This window comes from Sphaerodactylus townsendi, linkage group LG04 (genome assembly GCF_021028975.2).
Source record: "Sphaerodactylus townsendi isolate TG3544 linkage group LG04, MPM_Stown_v2.3, whole genome shotgun sequence".
In the NCBI taxonomy this organism is placed as follows: Eukaryota; Metazoa; Chordata; class Lepidosauria; order Squamata; family Sphaerodactylidae; genus Sphaerodactylus; species Sphaerodactylus townsendi.
Window position 1 is genome coordinate 71,359,340 of NC_059428.1, and position 25,348 is coordinate 71,384,687.

The 25,348-nt window shown below is 42.6% G+C and overlaps 1 protein-coding gene across 1 annotated transcript in view; it reads left to right on the forward strand.

The window, feature by feature from the left end:
- PDXK (pyridoxal kinase) overlaps positions 1 to 25,348 on the forward strand; it is a 58,653-nt gene that overhangs the window by 11,250 nt on the left and 22,055 nt on the right. The window contains exons 2-3 of the mRNA XM_048492804.1: positions 6,028 to 6,082; positions 18,433 to 18,537. Of these exons, the coding sequence (XP_048348761.1) occupies positions 6,028 to 6,082; positions 18,433 to 18,537 (160 nt within the window). The remainder of the gene's footprint in view (positions 1 to 6,027; positions 6,083 to 18,432; positions 18,538 to 25,348) is intronic.

Below are 25,348 nucleotides of genomic sequence, written 5' to 3' on the forward strand. Positions count from 1 at the left end.
GTTATGCTTTTATTGTTGTGTGCCGCCCTGAGTCCTTTGGGGGAGCGTGGCTAATAAATCTAAAATATAAATAAATAAATATTAAAAAGGTGTCTTGTGCTACTTTAAAGGCTAGTCAATTTTATTATGACATACACTAGAGCCCACGTCATCAGATGCATCAGGTTAACCTGATCTGGTAAGATCTCAGAAACTAAGCAGGGTTGCCCTTCATTAAAGTTTTGACGATCAACCTCCAAGGAATGTCAGGTTTGTGACATGGAGGCAGGCAATGGCAAACCACATCTGAATATCTTTTGCCTTGAAAACCCTGCGGGGTCACCATAAGTCAGCTGTAACTTGATGGCAGCACATACACATAGCACAGAGAAAAAAATTATGAATATTTAGGTTGAAAACCAGTGAAATTCAAGAATTGCTGTTGGTTGAGTACAAAGTTCTGTTGTACACAAGATAAGCAAGTGACAATTCTTCAAAGTACTAGTAAGTGACAGCACCATCTTCAGACTTGTTTGCTAATTTAACAAAGCAAATTCATCAGAATTTCAGTTTCTTGAAACGTGTTTTGGGAATCAGGTGTTAAGTGACATTTTGAACTTGCTGATTTTTATTCTTAAATTCTCTTTTGCCCTTTTTTGTGTAAGGAGTCTTACTTTTAAAAAGTATTTTGAAAATGATAATTTTTCATTTTTTCCCTCTACCATCATTCCTAGACTTGTGACATAGACCAACTCTATTTGTATCCAAAATGAGTTGTTTTAGGATCAAAAGGATAAAAATATGGCATATTGATTTACAATTTGTATTCAAATATTTGCAGTAGCTGAACAAATTACTATCATGGCACACATTATTTATTTATGAAACCATGTCCTTGTGGGTCATATTGTTTCATTGACTTTAAGTAGTGGAGAGGTATAGTTTGAAATTATGCCCTACCTGTAGTGAAGCAGGCCTTGGATTATGTCACAATATATTTGTTCATTGTTGAAGGGCCTTAAGTTGCTGTGTTGGTGGTATTCTTTTCTTTTAAATTTGAATCTGAAAAGACAACTGGGATGAGATTTGATCCCAAGCAAGGTTTTCTAGATGGGTTTCTGCTTTTCCAACTATTAAAATTTTCTCTTCCCACTCATGTTGGACATACAAAGATACAACATATTAATAAATGTAGGTCCCTCTTGCTGCTTTTTATAGCCAGCAGTTTTCTATTTTTGGCATCCTTCAGAGTGATACCTAGTCATTTTTTAAAAGTGTCCCGATTTCATCATTTGAAAGTTTCTGTTCTGACTTCTGTGCTTAGAATGAAAATTTTTTAATGACCATGCATTTAAATGAAATAATGTTCAGGCGAGCAGTGACCATTTTCCCTACTCCAAATCTGGAGAGAGAGAGAGAGAAGAGAGAGAGAGACTGGCTGCAGATATGTCTTTAGATAAAGAATTTTACATTGCACTATTAATCTTGTTTGACAGTTTGACACTGAAAAAAAATACTTTGTCCCAAATACTAAGTTGTTGCTGTTTAATAAAAAAGAAGTGTGTGTCTCAGTAATTATTGTTGCTTCAAATTGCAGTAACTTACAAAAGGATCTGCATGCTTTACCCTAACATTGCTGGTTTCTCAGTAAACAAATATAGTGTTTTTTAGATGTATCCTCTTAAGCACATGGAGTAAAGTGCTGAGGTGGCTTTTAAAATTATGGAAATATCTAGCAGAAATGCTGTCAGGATCATGCAATGTATATCAAGCAGGAGAAAGCTGTAATGTATTACAGTTTTCTATATCCTGGAATCCAAGGTTAAAGTTTGTAATGAATTATAAAACAAGCCAGATGCTATTGATTTGATTTGGCAAACAAGGGGGAGCAAATGAAGAAGAAGAAGAGTTGGATTTGTATCCCCCCTTTCTCTCCTGCAGGAGACTCAAAGGGGCTGACAAACTCATTTCCCTCCCCTCCCCACAACAAACACCCTGTGAGGTAGGTGTGGCTAAGAAAGCTCAGAAGAACTGTGACTAGCCCAAGGTCACCCAGCTGGCATGTGCTGGAATGTACAGGCTAATCTGAATTCCCCAGACAAGCCTCCACAGCTCAGGTGGCAGAGCGGGGAATCAAACCTGGTTCCTCCAGATTAGAGTATACCTGTGCTTAACCACTACGCCACTGCCTTTTTGTTTTGAGCTGGCTTGCTATAGATATGCAAGTAGCAAGTATAGCCTAGCTAGACACCAAGGATTTGGACTTCCAACAATGATGCCCCTGAAAAAGCACAACTGTGCACAATTCGCCTCAGGCTTCTTTCGTTGCTCCCCAAGTATGAGCCAGAAATACTCCTATTTCTTTATGTGTCTGTTCATCAAGAAGACACGATAACACTGTATAACTGTGTGTGAAGGACAGCTACCTGGAAACTTATTCTGGCTGCTTCCAGCCCTGCTGACATCATCTATGAGTGATGTCACTGAACATTTATGAATGGGAAGCAAAGGCTTGAAAGACAGAAGTTGAGATAGATATGGTCTACCTGATTTCAATGGGATGTTAAATGTAAATGTTTGCTAGACTGTTAGCTAGGTGTGTTTATGCAGATATGGTACTTGCATGTACTCCCCACCCCAAACTGAAGATTGGAGACACTCATGAAACTAGCTCATGAAGGAGGGAGAAATATAACTATTCCCTTCTTCCTTATTTATGGTGCCATGTCACGTATGTTCTTTTGTGGAAAATCCACCTCCATGAGCCTTGTAGGATGCATTCCATCATCATTAGAAATCCTATACAATTTGGTGACTGTTACAGAGAAAGTTAATATCGTTTAAGTGTTAGAGTTTCTGGGAGTTAATGGTCAGTATTTAGCAGTAGTTTCTCTCCTGATAAGCCAGCATCTGTGGCTGGCATCTTCAGAGGATCCTCTGAAGATGCCAGCCACAGATGCAGGTGAAACGTCAGAAGAGAATGCTTCTAGAACACTGCCATACAGCCCGGAAACCACACAGCACCCAAGTGATTCCATGAAAGCCTTCGACAATACAAAGTTAATATCATTTAGATTCCACTGAAATTAAACAGTAAAGTCACTGGGGCTTGTGTGGCTTTTCATTAGAAGAAGTATTTAATAGGTACAATGGCCAGGATCCAAAGGTCTATGCAGAGAACCATCTGCATGCACCGAGGCTTTTCTGATTCCCTCTTCCCAGTGCAACTTTTCATGCCTCCCCAAAAGCTATTCCTTAAGGTTAGAGGACTCTCCTTAGCAGGATTTAGTGGGAGATGCGGCCTAGAGATGCGGCCTATCACCAACCTCACCAAGCTACCCGAATGGACTTTCTGCTTTCATATGAGACTGGAATGGACAGTAGGTCCTATCTAACAATATTTGAACTCACATATAGGCCCTCTTTCTACTTAAAAACTGTTTAGATTCACTCAGACACTGATAAATGAGGTAATTTAAACCTGCTGTTATACAGCCATTAAGTATTGTGGTTTACTTGTTTGCCTATCCGTATCTATTAGAAATTGCACTAATGAGTGCTTCTTGTTTCTAATGACTATTTAATCAAAGCAAACAATTCAGTGCAATGTACAGGTTTTTTTCTTCAATAGTTCCATTTTGTCTTTAAGAATACATGCTTCCATTTGGGGTTTGCTGATTTTAAACTGTTATATCTTCTATCAGTTCCTTCGTCATCCTTGCTGCTGTTGAAGATCTTGATACTTCTGCATTTTAAATGACTACTGCTTCTGCTTCTGCATTTTAAATGACTACTGAAGAAATACAACTTGCATGAAATTAAATAAAATGTATGCTTCTTTCAGTACTGCTCAGAGCACATTGACTTCAGAAGTGTATAAAGTCATGAGTGTGTGTGTGTGGCACACAGTATGTTCAGAATGTAGCTAAAGGGCATTCATCATATTTCAGAAACCTATGAAGCCCTCACTGGTGATATTCATGTGGCCTTTGCTGCCTTTATCAGGCAGTGACTATAGGAACTGTTTGCTTCAGTGAACCGTGACAAACGATTACCAGCTTGAATTCTTTCTTCTTCAATTAAACTGTGTGAAACGACCATATGGATCCAGTTTTATAATTATTTGGTAATTCCATTCAGGCTTTTAGCTGACGTACAGTATTTTAATTGCTCACAATTAGAGGTCACAAGCAAAGAAGTTATATCCAAAGTCACTAACACATGGAGCTTTTTGAAATATATTAATATCAACAAGTATTTCAAGAGTGCTTTTTTAAATAAAACAACTTTCAGGAAAACTTTAACCCTTTGGCAATGATTTATGTTGAAATATTATTGAAATCAATGGAGCTGGCATGATTTGAGACTGACTTGTCACATTGATTTCAATGGCACAATGGATTTCAATGGTTCATCTCTGCTGTCAATTTTTTTTAATAAGTTGGCAGGGAGGCCTTGCCCAATTTAGGTTAAAGTGCATTCTATTAGGGCTTAGGGCTCATCAGCACATTCCTGGGGAATGTTGATCCTCAAGACATCTCTAAGGTGGTTACTTGGTCAAATCCATTGATGTTCCTGAATAACTGCTCCATAGATATAAACTCCAGGAGTGATGCAACTGTGGGAAAAAGCAGTGTTACAATCATTGTTTCATTGACTGGCCCACACCCAACTCCAGAGTAAGTGAGTTTGCTAATCTCCCATGTGGGGCTGCACTGAAGACACAATGATGACAACAGTGTTGTAGTTACCTATAACTTGTTCATTGCGTGTCCTCTGTGCAGGCACACATCCCTCCCTCCTTTCCGTACTCTGGACATATTTGGCCTGAGATGTAAGCTCCATGCGGCAAAGGGAGAACTGAGGGAGAGGAGTGTTCCCTTCTCCATCACATGACTGTTTGGGCTGTAAAGCCTTATCTCAAAATGGAGAATGGGGGAGTGCTCCTCAAGAGTTAGAAACCTTCTAGATTGAAGCTTAATAGTCCATGGCTGGCCTGCACTTGCACAGTTCCCGTGTGTGTTTGCTCAGAAGATACTCAATGAACAACAGTTACAGGTAAGTGCATTACTGTTGTATGCTGCAGTTTGCTAATGTTTTATGAGTGAACCCATAGGCAGGAGTCTTACTTTGGCCCAGCCTGGTCACATGGCTTCAGTTTACATAAAAGAATTACCTTGTCATGCCAAAGGAAGAGACAATCTCCCCACCCCCTGCCCCAGTACAACACGACTAGCAAAAGCTTCAATTAACCTGCCAGAAAATTGCCTGAAAATGGATCATACACAATTATTTCTGCATCATTACTATTGTCTCCCTATGACTCACTGTGCTGTATATAGTAACTTTTCTTTTGAGGAGATCATTTTATTTCTACCAGGGGATATTTGAGAGCAAATATATTAAATGTCAGATTTTTCTGTCATATTCATGCAGACTTTCTTTAGCAATGGATGAAAATGTGGTATGAGTCAAACATCAAATATAATCCATTTACTGTTATCTCAGTTTATTAAAAGTCATGCTAAAATGCATAACCTCCTTTGCTACACACTGTTGTACTCTTTCCCGTCAGTTGTTTTCATGGACAGATCTTTTTGTGCTTTCAGCCTGTAGGATTTGGCAGTCGGATCATCCAGAGGAATGTTGTTTATTCCATTCTTTGCTTTTTATTTTTGCAAAATGTTAACATTGGAAACCAGACCTGGCTCTGATCTTTGTGATGCTCCAAAAGTGGATCTAGAAAATTGTGCAGTCACGTTGTTAGGGTTAAGTAACAGCCACAGTATTATTATAGGAAAATACATTATTTTTGCTGGAGTTCATACTGTTTTTTTTCATATAAAAAGCAAGTTTTCTATTTGCCACTTTATTATTTTCTCTGTCATCTTTTTTCTCTTCAGCAGAACTTTTTTTAAAGGTTTGATTTAATTATCCAACTTTTACTTTCAAAATATAGTATGGTACTAGTTGTACCACAGGTTATGTTCTTTCCTGAAGCATCAAGGAACATTTCTATTGATAGTTATTTCCCTTTTTATGTTTCAGGTTTTGGGGTTTGAAATTGATTCTGTGAACTCTGTCCAGTTTTCAAATCACACAGGTATGAATATATATTTGTAATATATTTAAATAAGTTTATGAATTATTTATGGATTATTTAACATGGCCAAACTGTATAGGATGCTGGAGATGTAGTATCAGATATTCAAACTGCAGAAAGTAGTAACAAGGGTATTATTGATCAAAGCCACAGGGAAGGGGCTATACCCCCAGATCAGGGGTCGGGAACCCGCGGCTCGCGAGCCGCATGAGGCTCTTTTGTGCTTGTACTGCGGCTCCCGGCGTGGCTGACCCTTCTTGGAGCCTCGCAAGCTCCTGTTGGCTCGCAACGCTTGACTCTGCGCCACGGCTTCTCTGATCCCTTCTCTGCCCTCCCGCCACGGCTAGGAGTACTGAAAATTCCCACTCTCCCGTTGTCCGCCTCCAGCCACCTCTTCCCTCCCCTTCTCTCCATTGCGGCCCCCTCCCTTCTGTTCTCCTCCTTACATGCTTTTCCTCCGGGCAGCTGCCATGCCCTCTCTTTCTGCCGTGCTCGCCCTGATTGTTTACATCAGGCCGTCCCCACAGTTGCGTGTTTCGCAGAGGGGCGGGGGTTGAAGAGCCGGGCGTCCTCGGCAGATCGGGAGAGTGCCCGCCCCCCTGCCTCACCGGCAGTCCTGTTGTGTGATTATGAGACCCCCTTCCCAGACTTGGGGAAGTCTGGAAAGGGGGTCTCATAATCACACAACAGGACTGCCGGTGAGGCAGGGGGGCGGGCACTCTCCCGATCTGCCGAGGAGCCCCGCAGACATGACCAGAGCCAGCCCCGCCCCCACCCGGCGCCAGGACAGACACCCGACAGGGAAGCGCCCTGTGGAGCTCACTGCCGGGATGGACAGCCGGCCGAGGAGTGCCCCATGGATGGGGGAGGATGCGGCGGGGGGACCGGGCTGGCACCGCTGCCCAGACGAACCACATGTCAGCCCGGCTGTAGAACAGCTGCAAAGCCTCGGCCGAGGGCAGGGCTGTGAGCAGCCGCTCGGGGCGAGAGGGATTACAGAAGGGATAAAAGGGGGTGGGCTGAGCAGGCAGAGAAGGTGGTGGTTGATGGTTGATAGTGGTTGATGGAAACGGGTGGGAGGAATGGTGGCGAAAGGTTGGGAGAAAGAGAGCGCGACGGACGGAGGAGGGAAGGAGGGTTTGGCAGGACAGGTGTTAAACCAGCCTACGGGAGGAGGAGAAGCAGGGAGGGTAGCCTTGAAGGACGGAGACAGAGGGAACAGTGGGGAGAGGGAGAGGGAGAGAACAAGGAGGCCGCCTGACAGGGTGCGGGGTGGGGTGGTCACCCAGACCCGGCGGTGCTCGGCTCTCTCTACCTGGTTCTTAGGCCAGCTGTGGCTGCAAAGACTGTCCCAGTTAGTCCACTCCCCAGAGAACGGGAGTGAGGCTGGGGTTTCCAACACCCAGGTAAGGGAATGTGGGTTGGCACCAGGGCATCCAGCAGGGACCCTGCAGGGGGACCAGCATAGAATGTGTGTGGTTATGAGAATGAATTCATACTTAATTTGTAGTATGTGTCTGTTGCAAAATATGTATCCCTTGCTAGACACGCACAAATCACTATTACAACTTACAGTCTTATGGAGAACTGAATCAGGGCCATAATGTATTTTAATGCTCCCAAAGATTTTAGAGAGTTTTAAGCACATCAAAGCAACACACTATAATTGTTTATACAAAGTGTAAAGGTAAAAAAAACAATATATACAGTGTTATCTTAATTTTAAATGTCAAAAAGTATTTGCGGCTCCAAGTGTTTTATTTTCCGTGGAAAATGGGTCCAAATGGCTCTTTGAGCGTTAAAGGTTCCCTACCCCTGCCCCAGATATTTTAAGCACTGGGAAGGAAAAGAGATGGGTACATTAAAGCATGGGCAACATTTAAAAATAAATAAAGATAATGGTATCCAGAGTAGAGGTAACCCCATCTTCTGGAGTCCAAGCATGTAGTTTAATTGCAAAAACCAATTGCACCCAGTCCTGATCTGTACTGGATCAGACCTTGCTCTGTATCAGGCCAAGATTTGTCATACAATGGAGCATCCTGTGTAGCGTTTTGTCTCTTGCAGTGGCCAGCCAAGATCCTTACAAGTTCACTAGCAGAGCATGGATAACTTTTTGATGTTTGTCCCCAGCATCAAACTGCAAAATATTGAAATAAGTTCTCAGTGTTGTATATTGCTAGGTGAAGAACAATTTCTCTTGGTGATTCTGTCTTAGAATAAATAGGCAGTGAGACATTTCAGTGCTTGGACATCCACAGGTGAAATCTGTGTTTGAAAATTTAAGGTGAAGTTAGTTTGCACCAAACTGTTAATGGAAGGCCTACCTGAGTTTGCCTGGAGACACTGTATGCAAGGTCAGGATTGCAGTAGTGCTTAAAAGTCTCAAGCTGGGTTATATAAGCAAAGCCTAAACAAAGTAATAATTGAACAGAGGCTGCAGTTCATTTGCTTAGGCTACTGTTAATTTGAGGGATCTGCCTTTGGAAGCTGAAAGCCTTAGGCTCATTCCACACATGCAGAATAATGCACTTTCAAACTGCTTTCAATGCTCTTTGAAGCTGTGCGGAATGGCAAAATCCACTTGCAAACAGTTGTGAAAGTGATTTGAAAACGCATTATTTTGCGTGTGTGGAAGGGGCCATAGATTAATTTTAATTACTCAAAGACTTCAGTTTTAATTTTGTTTATAAACTCTAGAAATGTGTTAGGAAATTTTTCTTTGAAATAGAATATTTCTGGTTAACACGATCAATGTACACAATAACAAATGTAAATCACTTTCCTAGGGCACTGAAAAAGGTTTGCAGCAGTTGTATTTCAACTACATACGTGAAACACTTTAATCTGAATGTAACCCTATGTCAGTGGGCAGCCCCTCTCCAAGATCAGGATGGCTAAAGAACAGTGGCGTATCCAGAGGCGTAGCTGGGCCAGAGTGCGCCTGGTGCACACTCTAGCTTTTTTGCCCCACCCCCACCCCCCTTTGCGGTGCCCCCCACACTTACTTTAGCAATCCGAGCAGACTGGAAAAGAGGCCTACCTGTTCTCTTTCAGGCTGCAAACAACCTGGTGGGAACTACATTTCCCAGGGTGTCCTCTCCAGCTTGCTCCGTTTGTTAAAGTAAGGGGGGGTGTCACGGGGGGCGGGGGTGAGCTGAGTGGCTGACCGACAAGGGGGAAGGGGGAGTGGTCAGGGAGAATTTTCTGCACCCCACATGACCCAAAGCTGTGCGCCCAGTGCGTGGCGCACCACACCCTGGTAGCCCCGCCGCTGGGCGTATCAGCCTGGGACAGGGGGTAACTTCTAATCCCGGGCGCAACTAATCTTGTCATGTGGGGGGTGGAAAATCGGCTCCCCACGTGACCAGATGCCATATGATGGCCAGGGGCAGGACTTGGGGAAGTGGCCCCGCCCCCATGCCCTGTCCCCTGCCTCTGTGACTATAAAAGCACATCTCCGGAGGCTGGCAGTTGCTTCTGCTCTCCCCAGGCTCTGGGAAGGGCAGAAGCTGGACTGCGGGGAGGGAGGGGGAGAAGGGAGGGAGTGGGGCTCCACCCCTGAGCCCCTGCCCCAGCCCCTCCCCCAGGCACGGGGGCCCCCAGAAAAGGTTTGTCTCCAGGTGCCATTTTCCCCCCAACACGCCTCTGCTAAAGAATATTGCTGTATGAACTACTGCACATGTTCAGCAGCGGCATTGCTCCAGGAACTGTCCTTTGTTTATAATATGCTGTATCAGGACCAGTTCTTTATTTTTAAGAGCTCTGCTATGGGCAGTGGCGTAACTAGGCAAACTGGAGCCCTGGGCAAAACCTGCATTTGATGCCCCCCAGGCGCGTGCCCAATGCAATGTGCACCCCCCCTTGTAGCTACGCCCAGTGGCGTATCCAGGCAAACTGGAGTTTGGCGCCCCCCATGGGCAGCCACCCTCCCCCACTGTGACCAAGCAATGATTTTTACACCAGGTTGTTTCAAAGTCACCATCACATTATAGAACATGCCCCAACTCACAAATCTGAGCACAGCAATAAGCCATGCCACACAGCAAAAATAATTTTTTGAAAACATTTTCAAAATGCTTTCAAAATGTTTTATTACTGCTATGAAAACATTTTATAGTGTTGTATCCAGTACCCCCAATTGGGGGAAACAGCATCACTTTCAATGTTTCAAAGGAGAATCTGGGCTCCCCAGTTTAAACAAGTGATGCTGGAATCCACCCCCAAACAGCATCATTTTCAATGGTGTTTAAACTAGGGAGCCAGATTCTCCTTTTAAATCTACCTTCAAGGGAGAATCTGGGGTTCCCAGTTTAAACAACATTGGAAGTAATGCTATTTTGGGGTTGATTCTCCCCCACCCTGAAACAGCATCACTTTCAATGTTTAAACTGGGGACCTCAGATTCTCCCTTTAAATCCATGTCAAAGGCGGGGGGATTTAAAAGGAAAATCTGGGGAAATTTGGGGTATGCCTGCTGGCAGGGGTGCAATTGTTAAGCGAGCAGCACCAAGCTTTCATGGTATCTTTAGGAGACTCCCCTAATGATACCACCAAGGTTTGGTGAAGTTTGGTTCAGGGGGTCCAAAGTTATGGACCCTCAAAGGTGTAGCCCCCATCTTCTGTTAGCTCCCATTGGAAACAATGGATGATGGGGCACCCCCTTTAGGAGTCCATAGCTTTGGACCCCCTGGACCAAACTTCACAAAACATGGGTGGTATCAGTAAAAGATTCTCCTGATGATACCTCCCAGGTTTGGTGAAGTTTGGTTCAGGGGGTCCAAAGTTATGGACCCTCAAAAGTGTAGCCCTCATCTCCTATTAGCTCCCATTGGAAACAATGGGGGCTGGGGCACCCTCTTTGGGAGTCCATAACTTTGGACTCCCTGAACCAAACCTCACCAAACCTGGGTAGTAGCATCAGGAGAGTCCCCCAAATAATCCCTGAAATTTTGGTGCTGCTAGCCTAAAAACTGCGCCCTCTGCAGGCCACAAATGGAAAAACACTGAAAATACAAAAAATCCCACAAACAAACCTGCGCCCCCCACAGGGCTGCGCCCAGGGCAACTGCCCACTTTGCCCAATGGGAGGAACACCTCTGGCTATGGGTCTTGAACATGTTTCCTGGGAATCTGTAGATGTCAAGCCGGAGTTCAGTCAGAGTGTCATAGCCATCCTTGAACTCTGGCTACAGAATGAATGTCAAGGATAGAATTTAATAGATTAGGTCAGGTTGCAAGGTATGGCTCCTATAAGAACTTCTCAGTCCAACTGACTTTGAGAAATGAAGCAGTTTACTGCCCAGCACAGATGTGAGCCACTCAGCCTCTTCACCTTTTACCTGCGCCGTCTCTTTTCAAACCCAGCATTTGGCAGAACCATGTCTTATCTGGCCCATCTTGGGCTTTCCAGAGTCCCTGGACCATGCTTCCCTTTTTGAATCAGCAAGAACAGATCTGATAGCTGTTAAGGATCTGGAATAGGACAAACATAGATTTAGCCACTGGGAACAAATGTTTTAAATTGAAAAATAAATAAATTTACATAATCAGAGATTAATTTAGAGCTGAATGTTAAGAAGTTAAATCAACTCCAATGAAACACACATAAATATGAAAATATATTGGTTTTAAATTGCTATTTTTTCATAGCCAAATAATACATGGAATAATGTATAGCAGTCCATAATCTTTCCAGCCAGTCAGGTTTATATCATGTGATGTCATGATTCTAAGGAGCCAATCAGATCTGGCTATGAATTAATGCTCTTGTGGATAAATACTGCTTGTGGTGGGTTGCCAAGGAAGGGATATGATGTTCTTATGTTTCCAATAAAATTAGACCTTTGCTCCCCAGGTTGCTGCATTGTGGCAAGTTCCTTGATTTCCCTGACTTCACAAAATGGTTGAACGTTTTTGCCACCACTCCCCAAAATGAAAGGTTATTTGGTAGTTACAAGTTTTTTCAAAAATTAGCCCTTCCTTTCTACCCCTTTTCAGCTGTACTCATGATGGATTTGGCATCTATGTTCCTATTTGTTTATTTATCACATTTATTTATCAAATAAACTTGTTTTATTCTTACAACAGTGTTGTGAAATAGGTTACCAGTGGTGGCGAACCTATGGCACTCCAGATGTTCATGGACTACAATTCCCATCAGCCCCATGCTGGTAGGGGCTGATGGGAATTGTAGTCCATGAACATCTGGAGTTCCATAGGTTCGCCACTGTGGGGTTAGACTGATAATGGTCTTTGCACAGAACACAAATAAACGCAAAAAAATTTCCTCCATGAGTTCCACATGGCTTTTAGTCCAAAATGTTTTATTTCCTGCCTGAAAATGTTTCATTGGCATGCTGTTCCCTAGCAATTCTTTTTTGAAAACATTTTGAAAATGTTTTCACTTGCTGTACAAGCTCTTTAAATCGTTTCCCGCGCCTCTCTGCAATCCCTGGACTTCCTCATTGGCACCATTTTCTGAGCTTGAGCCAGCTATCTTGCACTGTATTTTGGTCAATTTTTTTTAATTTGGGGGGTCATATCTACATAGCTACATGGACACAACCCCTAGAGAATCGCAGCATGAGGCTTTGAAGCTTTGTCGTTATGAATATAAGAAGTTTATTAAACTGAAATGACCTCAAAATGGTGACCAGGAAGCATGTTTGATGGGGTGAGTGCGGACAAATGGGGGATGTTGAAAATGTTTTGTGGATAGGACTAATAGCTTGCCTGAGGTGACTCAGTGAGTCTCATACCAGTGCAGGCCATTTTTTCTCTTTTTACTAAAACCAGCTGTCCATGTAAATGATGTAGGGCATATGCGAAGTTCAGACAACTTTCAAAGAAATTGGTTCATTCTGAATCCATTTATTTTCTTTTAATCTTCGCATGGCCCCCCCCCCCCCCCCGACCACCTACTAAATCACCTTCTGACTAACAAGGTGATTTTTTCCAGCAAGAATTTCTGTTCTTAAACTCATGAAAAGGAGAATTATTCTATACCATTTATAAGCTGAGAAACATGTTCTGTTTAATCATCCTGAAATACAGGGCCCATTCTAAGCTGAAGCCCCCAAGGAACCCTGTTGTTGCCTGGTAAAGAGTATTTACTTTGTGATTAGAGTGAGTGACTCACCTCTATACGACACTGTGCTTCATGCACAGAATAAAAGGAGCTGTCATACAGCCTACGTAGATGCTCTTTTTTTGAAAGGGGGGAAAGTGTTGCAATTTGTCACCCTCTCTAAAGTATAAGAAAGTACATGTTGCTGTTGGGGCTTCATCTGAGGGGAAGAGGGAAGTACCCTATAGCCTTTGTGCCTGATCTGAAGGATTTTTTGCATTTAACATGTACCGTATATACTCGCATATAAGCCGAGTTTTTCAGCCCTGTTTCAGCCTTGAGGAAGCCTAGCCAGCCGGAGGCAGAGGGAGCACCTTTTTTGGACAGTGACTCCCCCTGATGTCACTGCACAAATAAGGAGCTCCCTCTGCTTGCAGGCTGGCTGGGCTTCCTCAAGCCCCAGCTTCCCACCCTCGGCTTATACGCAAGTCAATAAGTTTTCCCAGGTTTTGGTGGTAAAATTAGGTGCCTCGGCTTACACACGGGTTGGCTTATACACGAGTATATACGGTATATAATATATTTGCTCCCTACACTTGAAATTGTTCAAAGCAAAGTCAGTTTGATGTTTTTAAGGCAAGTCATTTCTCAGTTTCACAGCAGAAGATAATATTGATCCAGATGTAGTGATTAAGAGCAGGAAGACGCTAATCTGGAGAACCAGGTTTGATTGCCACTCTTCCACGTGAGCTCAAACTCTTATCTGGTGAACTGGAATAGTTTCCCTGCTCCTACACATGAAGCCTGCCGGGTATCCTTGGCCTAGTCACAGTTCTTCAAAACTCTGTCAGCCCCACCTTCCTCACAAGGTGTCAGTTAATGGGGAGACAAAGGGAAAGAGTTTGTAAGCCACTTTGAGACTCCTTACAGTTGAGAAAAGTGGAGTATAAATCCAAACTCTCTTCTCCTTCCTCTTGAACTTCTCACTGCTGAATTTGTTGTCATCTGTGGCAGAATGGCCCTACTCTCCGTGACTCTCCAGGATGTCTAGGCAACAGCAGCCACCTGAATCTCTATCTGGCTGTGTCTTGGTTTCCTGGTTTGCTTGACCCTTGGAGCGGTTTTCTTTCCCTCTTTTGGTACCACCAATTGGTTATTTTAAGGAGATCTAAAATGAGAAGGCTAAACTTCTCCTTCCTGAAATAAGCGTCAGTATTTGAATCTTTGTTTCCCATCGTAAAAGGTTAGTGTGTTGACCCACTTACTGCTTGCCCAGAACCTCCTGCCATTCATTCTGGGATACTGTGTCCTTGAATGCTCTGTGGATGCTTTCCCCCCTTTTCTAAAGAACTCTGTGTTCCAGTGTTTATTCAGTAAGCATTCTTTGCACCAATTGCATGCATGTTCAAACTATTATACTATCAGATGTCAAAATGCAAATATAGTTATGGAATGTGTTGTCAAGGTAACAGCAGGAAGCTACACATTTGTGGCCTTTACACATTCCATTCCTGACTGGGAGGGCACCTTATGAGTACACAAATGCAGCATCCAGATTCAGGCAGGCATCTGGGGTGACAGGCAGCAAGCACAAGCCAAGGAGCAGTCCAGGGTCAGCAAACAAGTAGTCAAAAGTTTAAACACCAAAACAGAATGACAGATCCAGAAAACACAAGCCACGTCACAGTCCAAGGTCAGGGGTGAATCCAAGAAACAAAGCCCAAATCCAATCAAACACATAGTTCTAAGGGACAGAGCAACAGCAGGTATATAAAGGTCGTGACCAAGTTATTTACACTCTAGTTCACTGTTTCTGTCTGCTTTTTTCAGAGAAACCTTGATCAGGAGCTACTGCAACTCCTCAACCTGCTGAGTCATCCACTTACCTCTGGCAGGTGCCACTTATCACTGGCTGAGTAGCCTCTGTGGCTCTCAGCCCTGATCCTGTGGTGACTCAAGCTCTCAGGTAGAGGTTGATGGGTGCTGGGCTGCCAACCATGAGCTATGGCGCCATTCCTGCACCTCTCTACAAGGCTTTCTTTTCCAGTGTTCCAAAGCCTTGGAGGTGAGGCTGATGGCTGCAGTGCTTCTATTTTGGCCTTGGGAGTGGAACTGGGAGATTGAGCGTGTGTAGCACACACCCTGAGACTCCTCTTCTGCACCAGATGGGGCTTCTGTCTTGTGTGGAGGGTCTTCCTGCAGCTTCCAAGGCCTCGGGCGATTTCCTCTGTCTCTTCCCTATCTGAGGAAGCATTGGCAGGTAGACTTACGACATGCAGTCTTGCGGGGTGGGTGGGAGGGTGGGTAATGCTTCCAGAAGTGTGGGAGAGAGAAAGTCTACTTTGAATGAAACTAGCTTGGATCTTTACTGAAGACAGAAAAACAGAAAGGCAAGCAAGCAAGCAAAGAAAGGAGGACCCCACTTGCCATTACTAAATAAATAATGAATCTATTAATGTTGATTTATATTCTCTGGAAAATAAAAGTATTGAATAGAAGTATTTGTTTAATTTGCCTCTAGCTTGTTTAACTAGAGGACCTGCCACATCCAGCAGAAGCAGTTCTAATTGTGCTTGTGGCATTATGAGAGTTTATATGTTTTTGATACATCATCTGTCACAATCTACACTTTTTTAAACCTTTCATGTCATGAACACAGAACAAGAATTGAATGAAAATAATTTAACCCTTGAGTTTTTTTCAGTTTCACCAATGTGGTGTTGTGATGGAATGCATGGTGCGGGGAGAGGCGGGGGAGACCTGGGTTTAGATCCCTATTTTCCATGGAACTGGGTGGCCTTGTGCCAGTTGCTCTCTTTCAACCTAACTTACATCATAGGTTTGTTGCGATTGTAGAATATAGGATGAGACAGCCATATATCACCCTAACCTCACTGAAGGAGGTGGAGGATATTCAGTAAATATTGGGAAAATGTGGATGTGGTTGGTGCTTTCATAGCACTGGAAGAAAATATTTTAGATGAGTGACTGAAGATTTAGGGATGAGGCTTGGGGAGGGCTGGGACCTCATTAGAATATAATACCAAAGTCCAACATCCAAAGCAGCCATTTTCTCCAGAAGTCTGGATCAGTTGTAATTCTGCAAGAGCTCCAGGCCCCACCTGGAGCTTGGCAACCCTAGCAGAACTGGTAAAATTTTCCAGACTGCTTGGTTGGGTAGTGAAGATGGCCAAATGACCAAGTGCACTGAGGCAAATTACTGCTCAGTAGATGGTCTCTGTGTCAACTCCGATATTTGGGCTTCTTCTGAAAGATCCCGTAGTTTGTTGGTTGTAGACTTGTTGGTTGTAGAGGCAGTGCAAAGGCAGTTTTGAGTCTCAGGCACCTGCTAAAAGTTTGTAAATAATTTGTTCCTCAAATGTTCCATTTAGATCACTGCTTGCATCAGACTCAAATAATTTCTTACATTAGCATTATAGCAAGGGTTGGCTCAGCGTAAAGGAATAAACATACCAGTTGCAGAAGGTCACACCACCAGATTCAAATGTACTTAAGCTCATTCTGCCTCTCTGTAGATATCTTATAAAGAAGTACATGGGCACATATGTGAGAAAATGTGAGTGAGCTTGTATGTTATTTATTTGTTTATATTTATTTATTTAAATTTAAAACATTCGTATACCATCTTTCTTCCAGTTTAGGATTATCAAGGTATTCTAGTTAAGATGGTGGTGGCAATTTGTCTTTGGCTATCACCCCCTTTCATCACTCGACATTTGGCTTACTGGAACAGAAGAAGCAAGAATCTGTTTTTCTTCCCCCTCTTACGTACACATGGGTTCTCTTACATAGGATATGTTTCCAGCAAGCTGGATAGGAGATGTTCCTATAATGGAGACTTCTTTGCTGCTTTATTAGGTAGGGAAGGGGCTACAACAGAGTTTGTGGACCCCTGTTGATATTGGCTATTCAATGTCAGTCTTTGTCCCATGTCATTAGAGAAGGACAGTGATACTTAGCATGTACATAGTTCTTTTAGATTGTTCAAAATACTTTGCATGTATTATCTCAGTACTCATATATTATATTGTTTTCCCTGTAGTGCAGATGTGAGATGCTAAAGGATAACAGTTCGTCAAAAACCACCTAATAGCCTTGTGGCTAAGTCTGAACAGGGAATTTCTTAGATTTGTTAGCATATGTTCACATCACTCTGGGAAATCAGGCTTTCAGCAAAGTGATTGTCTGTGAATCTAGTGAGTCTGCTGGTGATACATGCAGAATTTTGGGTCTCAAAACTTGTGTGTGTTTCCTAGCTTTGCCATCATGGCCTGTGTGAGTATAGTAATTTCTAGCCGTTCATCATCCTTCCTAATGTCCATAGGAACATTTGCTTACTGATGATCCTTTCCCAATATTGTAATGTTTTTCTAGAAGTGAAACTACATATTATGCATAAGATCCTCAGCTGGGACTTTGACATTTTTAAGGAGCCATGATTGAAATTACCTCCTGAAGCAAAGAGGTATCTCCCCCCCACCCCCCCAGTGCTTGTGGTAGCTGCTTCAAGGAGTGACTGGTGTGAAGAGAAAGGGCTAACCTCCTCTTCCCCCAACATCATGGTCTCATTTCAGATGTGGACCCCCCACCCCCCGGTGGCTGTTTTGATGCCATAAAAATCCTGGAAGATCCAATCATGAATGATCTACATAATGTATAGTTTGATTCTAAATCAGTGGTTCCCAACCTTTTTTCACTTGCGTACCCCTTGGCAAACCATTTCCCTAAAATTATACCCCCATATTCATAGTTTGCTTGAGTTTAACAGCCCAAAGACCATATACCCATTAAAAAAATTACAACAAACTGCAGAATTTTGCCACATCTACTACACAGTTTTGATTTAGACCATTTAAAAACAACCTTCATTTCACAGCATCTGGGAAAGGGGCAAATTTAACTATCCATTTCGTTAGAAACTTTTGTCTTTCAAAAAACCGATGTACAGGTTACCGTAATCAAGTATGTTCATTTGACAGCCACAGAATATTTGATGGAAAGGAGTTTGTAAATTGTGGCCCTTCATCCGAGCTGTTGGAAGTGTATTGCAACATACAATCATACATGCTCGTCTCAATTTAGGGACTGTTAACCTACACAAATATACTCTAATATTAGCAAACCCATTATGTAATTTTTTTGCATGCCCCCAAATTCTCCGGTCTGTAGCCCTGGGGCTACATGCACCCCAGGTTGGGAACCATTGCTTTAAATGATAAGGCTGTTCACATTTTCTTCTTGTTGTTTCTACCCCCTTCAGGTTATGACCACTGGAAGGGACAGGTGCTAAATTCAGATGAGCTTCATGAACTATATGAGGGATTGAAGCTGAACAATGTCAATAAGTATGACTACGTACTTACAGGTAAGTGCTAAGTCTTTGTTTCTGTGAGAATGAGACTGTGAATGGTACTGGGCCTGAAATATTTAAGCTGAGGTAGAGTTAATTTCAGGTTAACACTTAATTGTGGAAGGACTGGGGAAATTAGCACTGGGACTGGTGAGGGAACATTATTTGCTTGATCAGCTACCTTCTGGTTTCTTAACCATGATAAAGTGATCACCCAATATTATGCTAACTCTTGCTGTGGAAGAAGCTCTTTTAAAAGGAAAATGTAGCATCAATTTTATGATGCACAGGTTTGTATCCAGCCAGTGCCCTATCTGACTTTTTAACAGATGATTAACAGGGTTCCACTTCATTGCATACAGTATATTTGATTTTAATTTCATTTTCTATGTTCCCTGCTGCAATGAATAAGCTGCTTCTAAAGCTTGCTGGATGAAATTGATTGCCATATTGATTTATATGACTTCCACAAGAAAGGGAGGGTTTTTAAAGCCAGAGATAGGGGGGCATGTAATGATACGGGCCCAGAATTATAACCCATAAAGGCAACTCTGGTATGAAGGGTATTGCACAGCTGAAAAATAATTTTTCCCCTTTGGTTTCCATGGAGTTCTTGGAGCTGAAGAAGCCATTTAATAACAAACGGAATGAGATTGCATTGGTGAAGCAATGAAATTTCAGCACAAACAGATTCTTGTTCTTCTTAAGATATTTCTAATTTTTTTCACCCTCAGGAAAATGTTTGCTTGCAAAAGGACAGAATAGCTTCACTAAAGCTTTCTTTTCACCCAGCATAGCCAGTTGAGAGGTTTTCTGTAATATGGTATCATTTTATTAATTCTTATGTTTTCAATTGTTGTCCTGCCTCTATACATTTGAGACTTCTCTTTTTGTTGTCCAACATTCCGTTTCTTTAGGAAATTTTGTATAATGATGGGCATAGACTCGGACTTTGGAGGGCAGACCTTCCCATTGAAAGCACTGGTCCTTTAAAGTTGAGGGGACTGATGTACTGTCAACTACATGATGAGCATTCCCTCCTACCCAACATACCAGCCACCCTAACAGGATTCCTGATTCCAGTATGATTGGGACTGGCATTATCAGGAATTGTGCTGGAGGTTAAAAAGGGGATTGAATATTGCTTTGGAGACGGGAGCTTTTATCAGGTTGGCAGTATGTGACTGCATACTCCCTCTAATTGTAACCACAGCACCATAGTCATTTAAAGCAGTGGTTCTCAACCTTCCTAATGCCACAACCCTTTAATACAGTTCCTCATGTTGTGGTGACCCTCAACCCTAACATTTATCCATTTTACAGATGGAGAACACTGATGCAGAGAGTCTTAGGCGACCCCTGTGAAAGGGTCGTTTGACCCCCAAAGGGGTCGCGACCCACAGGTTGAGAACCACTGATTTAAAGGATCTTGAATTATGTTAATTTCACAATGTTGTAATCAATATATTTGTGAGAAGAAACATGACAAGAATATTAATTTCATTTGTGACATGCACTGCCTTTTTTTGGGCACCTGGTTTTCAGTCATCTGTAAAAGCATGAAAAATCTGATCTGCCTCTACATAGAATATTTTGTGGCTTCCTTTTCTAAACATTTTTCTTTTAAAACTTTTGTAGTGACTTCCCAACACTAAATCAGCAAAGGCAACTATACATATAAAAACTATAATAACACACATATACATTCATACATAAGCTGGAGTGGCAATTTTAATTGAAAGCCAGAAGAATCTGAAAAGTCCTAAAAACTGTAAAATACTTATATGGAACACGATATAGAAACCACCAATCTAGATACTGTAAGACAGATGAAGCTGCTATTGCTCTGTATCCCCATGTTCTCCATCTCCACCCCAGTCTTAGCATGAGCTAAAGGCAGAGAGGCATGGAGGGCACTGCTGAGATATTACAGGTTGTTATTTGTTAGACTTTGCTAGGAAAAGGAACAGAGGAACAGATTGGCAGCCCCCCCCTCCCCCCCCCCCATATCTGTAATAACATTTAACTTGGGCCTCAGAGTAGTTTGGGAAATAATTCAATACAATTTTAGACTTTGAGAAATTGTTATCAGACCTGCCTGCCAGCCTGTGTATTTCTTATCCCTTCCTTAGTAGGGATCCAAAGCAACTTACAGAAAAAAGCGGATACAGTTTGAATAAGTGAAAGCTAGGTATAAAGAATGAGTGCAACAAACAAAAACAAAAGGTACATGAAAAGGCCTGGGCTGAGAACCACTAAGTTAGCCCATCAAGATCACAGGCTGTGAGGCCTGGGCCAAGAGTTCTTTGGCTTGCTCCCAAAGACTTGCATTCCTTCAGCCATTCCCAAGCTTTAAATGCTTGCAGCAGGAGAGAGAGGAACACTCAGGAGGATGTTACAAGCTGGCCACCATCTTTCCACATTCTCCCTCCTGTTGCATGTAAATGATTCACTAAAATAATCTAAAGTAATGAATAGTGTATAAAGGTCACTCTTCTATAGTAATATATGACAGGGCAAAGGTGTTTTTTTACTGATTAGAAGGCAGCACTGTTGCAGACCTTTGCTTCTTTTTTGCTAAGTTGAGGCAAAGCATCTGTTTTCCCACACCCAAATTTAAAGGGACATTCAGTGTATCTAATCAGTCTTTATGATTTACTGCTTAGTTGCCTGACAATAAGTCCCATAAAAGTGCTTATGTATCTTCAAGGGAGTATGCTGCTTCTTGCCAGCCTAGAGCTGTCCTGCATTGTACTCTTTGCAGGCAGCACCCCACATAAGACAGTGTGTGACTCAGTTCAGATGCAGAGGCGTAGCTAAGGAAAATGGAGCCCGGTGCGATATCTGAGGGGGCCCCCCCGGCAGCTGCTGTGATGCCGGAATTCACACCCAAACAGCATCACTTGCAATGGGGTTTAAGCTAGGGAGCTCAGATTCTCCTTTTAAATCCACCTTAAAGGGAAAATCTGGGGTCCCCAGTTAAAACAACATTGAAAGTGATGCTGTTTTGGGGTGTATTCTCCCCCACCCTGAAATAGCATCACTTTCAATGTTTAAACTGGAGACCTCAGATTCTCCCTTTAAATCCATGCCGAAGGGGAGGGATTTAAAAGGAGAATCTGGGGAAATTTGGAGGGTGCCTGCTGTCAGGGGTACAATTGTTAAGCTAGCAGCACCAAACTTTCAGGGTATCTTTAGGAAACTCTCCTGATGATACCACTCAGGTTTGGTGAATTTTGGTTCAGGGGGTCGAAAGTTATGGACCCTCAACCCATCTCCTATTAACTCCCATTGGAAACAGTGGGGGATGGGGGCATCCCCTTTGGGAGTCCATAACTTTGGACTCCCTGAACCAAACCTCACCTAACTTGGGTGGTATCATCAGAAGAGTCTCCCAAAATATCTCTGAAATGTTGATGCTGCTAGCCTAAAAACTGCGCCCCCTGCAGGCCAAAAACTGAAAAACCACTACAAACATTCCAAAAAACACACAAACGAACCTGCAATTTTTACACCCCCATAAGGGGGCGCCCGGTGCAATGCACGCCCCCTGTCCCCTGGTAGCTTCGCCTCTGTTCAGTTGTCTTGTGAAACCACAGATTAAATAAACAAGCTATAGTTAATGTGATAATCCAAATGCGGGCCACTCAACTAACTGTGGTTACCTAAGGAACATAAAACTAGGATCTGAAACCATATTTTGAAGTTGACTTATTAATTACAACTGAGCTTGGTTCAAATATTACATTAAACCATGTTTGTATATTTTTAAATATGATTAATTTCACAACCAACCATGCATTGGAATCTTGATTTGCCTTGACAGATGCTTGTTTCATCATCTTTGTTCTTCCCTCGTTTTGATAGGGCTGGGCACCTGGCCGGTTTTGTGGTAAGGGCAGTGCTGAGGAACAAAACGGGATTAAGGCAGCATGTCTATAGATTGCCTTCCATGGCATTTTGCTCTATTGCAAAAGTGTAGAGATAAGACATGGAATGTTGCCGGTGTTCATCTTATCTCGTTATGTTTACAATTTGATCTAATTAATGTATCTGGATTATCTAAATTTCAACAGGCAGGTGAATTTACCTACATCTCATCTTGGAGTAACAGCTCACCTGATCATATATTGGTTTCTCAGTCTCTTTTTAAATTTGTTACTAATTTCCCAATTGGTCACAAAGTATGGAGTGATCATTTACCTGCTTTTGGTTAACATCTCCACGGTCAGTTTATCACATGATACTCACGTGAAAAAACACAGTTTCAGCAAGAACTCCCCACACTTAAGTGACAAACACAGATTCATCCCGGTTCGGGCATTCTCCCCCCCCCCCAATTTATCCTGTGTTTTTTCACAACCTGCACTGAAGTGCATCTTTTTTCCCAATCACGCTCCAAAGCCGGATCAATGGGGAGAAACAGGGGAGAGATGTGGGCCTGCCCTTTGAACCTTCCAGCCAATCAGAGCACAGTGGGCTGTGCACAGAATGCGCACAGCCTTTTTTTTTTGTGCCACGCTGGGCATGCCTACGAAGGAACGTAAATAGGAAGCTACAGAACAACAATTTTGATACATTGTTTATGCATGAGTACATTCAAACGTAAAAACGAGAATAACATGAATTTTCAATCAGGGGTGGAATAGTGTTTCCGCTCCTGCACAATAGCCAGTCAGAAGGCAGGGGAAAAGTTTCCGCCACAACACAACAGCCAATCAGGACGAGGAAGAACAGACCCGTCGAGCAGATTGCCTGTTCGTGGGGAGTGTTACATTGCTTGAATCTGCGATAGACATCCATGTCTTCACTAGACACATGCTGCAGTGGGGAGGGAGAAACCGCAATGAAAAGATGCTGTTTCTTTTGAAACCTGGTTGTATCCGGCTTTAATTTCTCAGTGGGGAAATGGCTATTGTTAGCAATACATGTTTACAATCGGCATTGGCAAGTTTACGCTGGAACAAACTTAGTGCTTTTTTTTGCTACCCCAATTATGTCCAATCTTAAGCAGTTAGTTTTGACTACTCTGTTGAACTCCTGGGTAATTTTGAGACTTTGATGGGAATGATTGTGAATTTTGTGGCTGAGCAGAATACAGTATGTCTTTCTCATCAGAACACCTCTGGGAAGATAGTGTTTGATGGTGAATGTGGAAGAATCAAGGCCCAACTAAGGAGGATTTACTCTGAGTACGCTACCATTAGTGCACCCAATCTACTTTCTGATTACTTTAGCTTAAAAAATGCGTTGAGGCGTTGTATTAATCAAAACTGTATAAGGAATGTGCAATACGATTGGGAAGTTTTAATAAGGACTGTGAGGGGCAAGAATATTAGGAAATTCTGATGGATTGTCGCTAAAAGAACAAGCTCTCATATGCACCCATATAATATTATTGAGCCGCAACTGTGGTTTGAACAATTTAATCAACTTTTCCAGGACACATCTGCAAGTACTATCCTCCCTGAAACTTGTTGGTTGACTATTTCCTTACCTTGGCCTCCAGTCACAGAGGCTGAGATAAAAACTTTGATTGATCATTTGAAGCCCTATAAGTCTCCAGGCCCTAACCACGTTCCTCCAGAATTTTACAAAGAGTTTGCAGACTGGTGGTCTCCCCTACTTGCCAAACTTTTTACTGAGGCAAATAATACAGGCGTAATGCCGGGTTCATGGACCAATGCTACCATTATTCCAATTTTCAAAAAAGGTGAACCTAGTTTGCCCACCAATTATAGGTCAATTAGCCTGCTATCAGTTGCAGGGAAATTATATGCTAGATATTTGCTTAACTGGCTACTTAAATGGATCGAGCATAATAGGATTCTGGGGAGTGAACAAATTGGTTTCAGGAAAGGGTACTCTACACTAAATCACTGCGTGCTTCTGGATCTGATACTTTCCAAATATTTCAAAAAGTCTATATTTTTGTACTGAGTCCAGTAGCTTACTCTACAGGGCCTCACCAGATCTACAACACTCTGAATGGTGGAGGACAATCATTGGCAAACTTACCACTCTTGGTTTATCACTGGAGGCCCTTGTTATGCTCGAGCCTCAAGAAATATTAAGGGTAATTAAAACACGACTCCTTCAAGAACAACAACAACTCCTTCAAGAACAACATTTACTGAGTCAAGCAAGAACAACATGCTCCCCTTTATACCTTGGTATTACTTCAGAAGTTGGCAAGATGGCAGTGTACTTATTGCAGCTTTCTGATCCTAGGCATCGATAGTCCCTTACCAGAGCCAGATGTTTTTTCTCCAGCTCTTCTACAGGGCTGGTTTTGTAATTCCCCTTTATCGGATAGAGTGTGTCCACATTGTCCAACTCTTATTGAAACACTCAAATATATTTTGTTCAGCTGCCCAGAATATAAGCCTCTCAGGGGTGCTTTATTATTATCAGCTGCCCAGAATATAAGCCTCTCAGGGGTGCTTTATTATTACAGTTTATACGTAATCACTCTCCAAAAGCAAGCATTTTAAAACTACTGAATAGTAAAGATCCTTTGGTGTTGGGGAACACAGCTCAGTTTCTGTTGCAAGTTTTGATAGTAAGAGATACCTAACCTATTTTGTCTTGATCTGCTTGCTTTTTTTGCTGTGATTACACTGATTTGCTGTGATTAACCATGGGTGGGTTAATTAAAACCTGTTTTTGTCTGACCTCTGAACCAACTCTTAGTCTGACTGTTGAACTGCTGCTTCTCTGTTGTAGTCAACTTAACAGTTGTAGTCAACTTTCCCACCCACCATGTAGGACATTCCTGGGTATTGGTAGGAAATGTGTATTGCCTTCAGTCTGACATAGTTTGGAA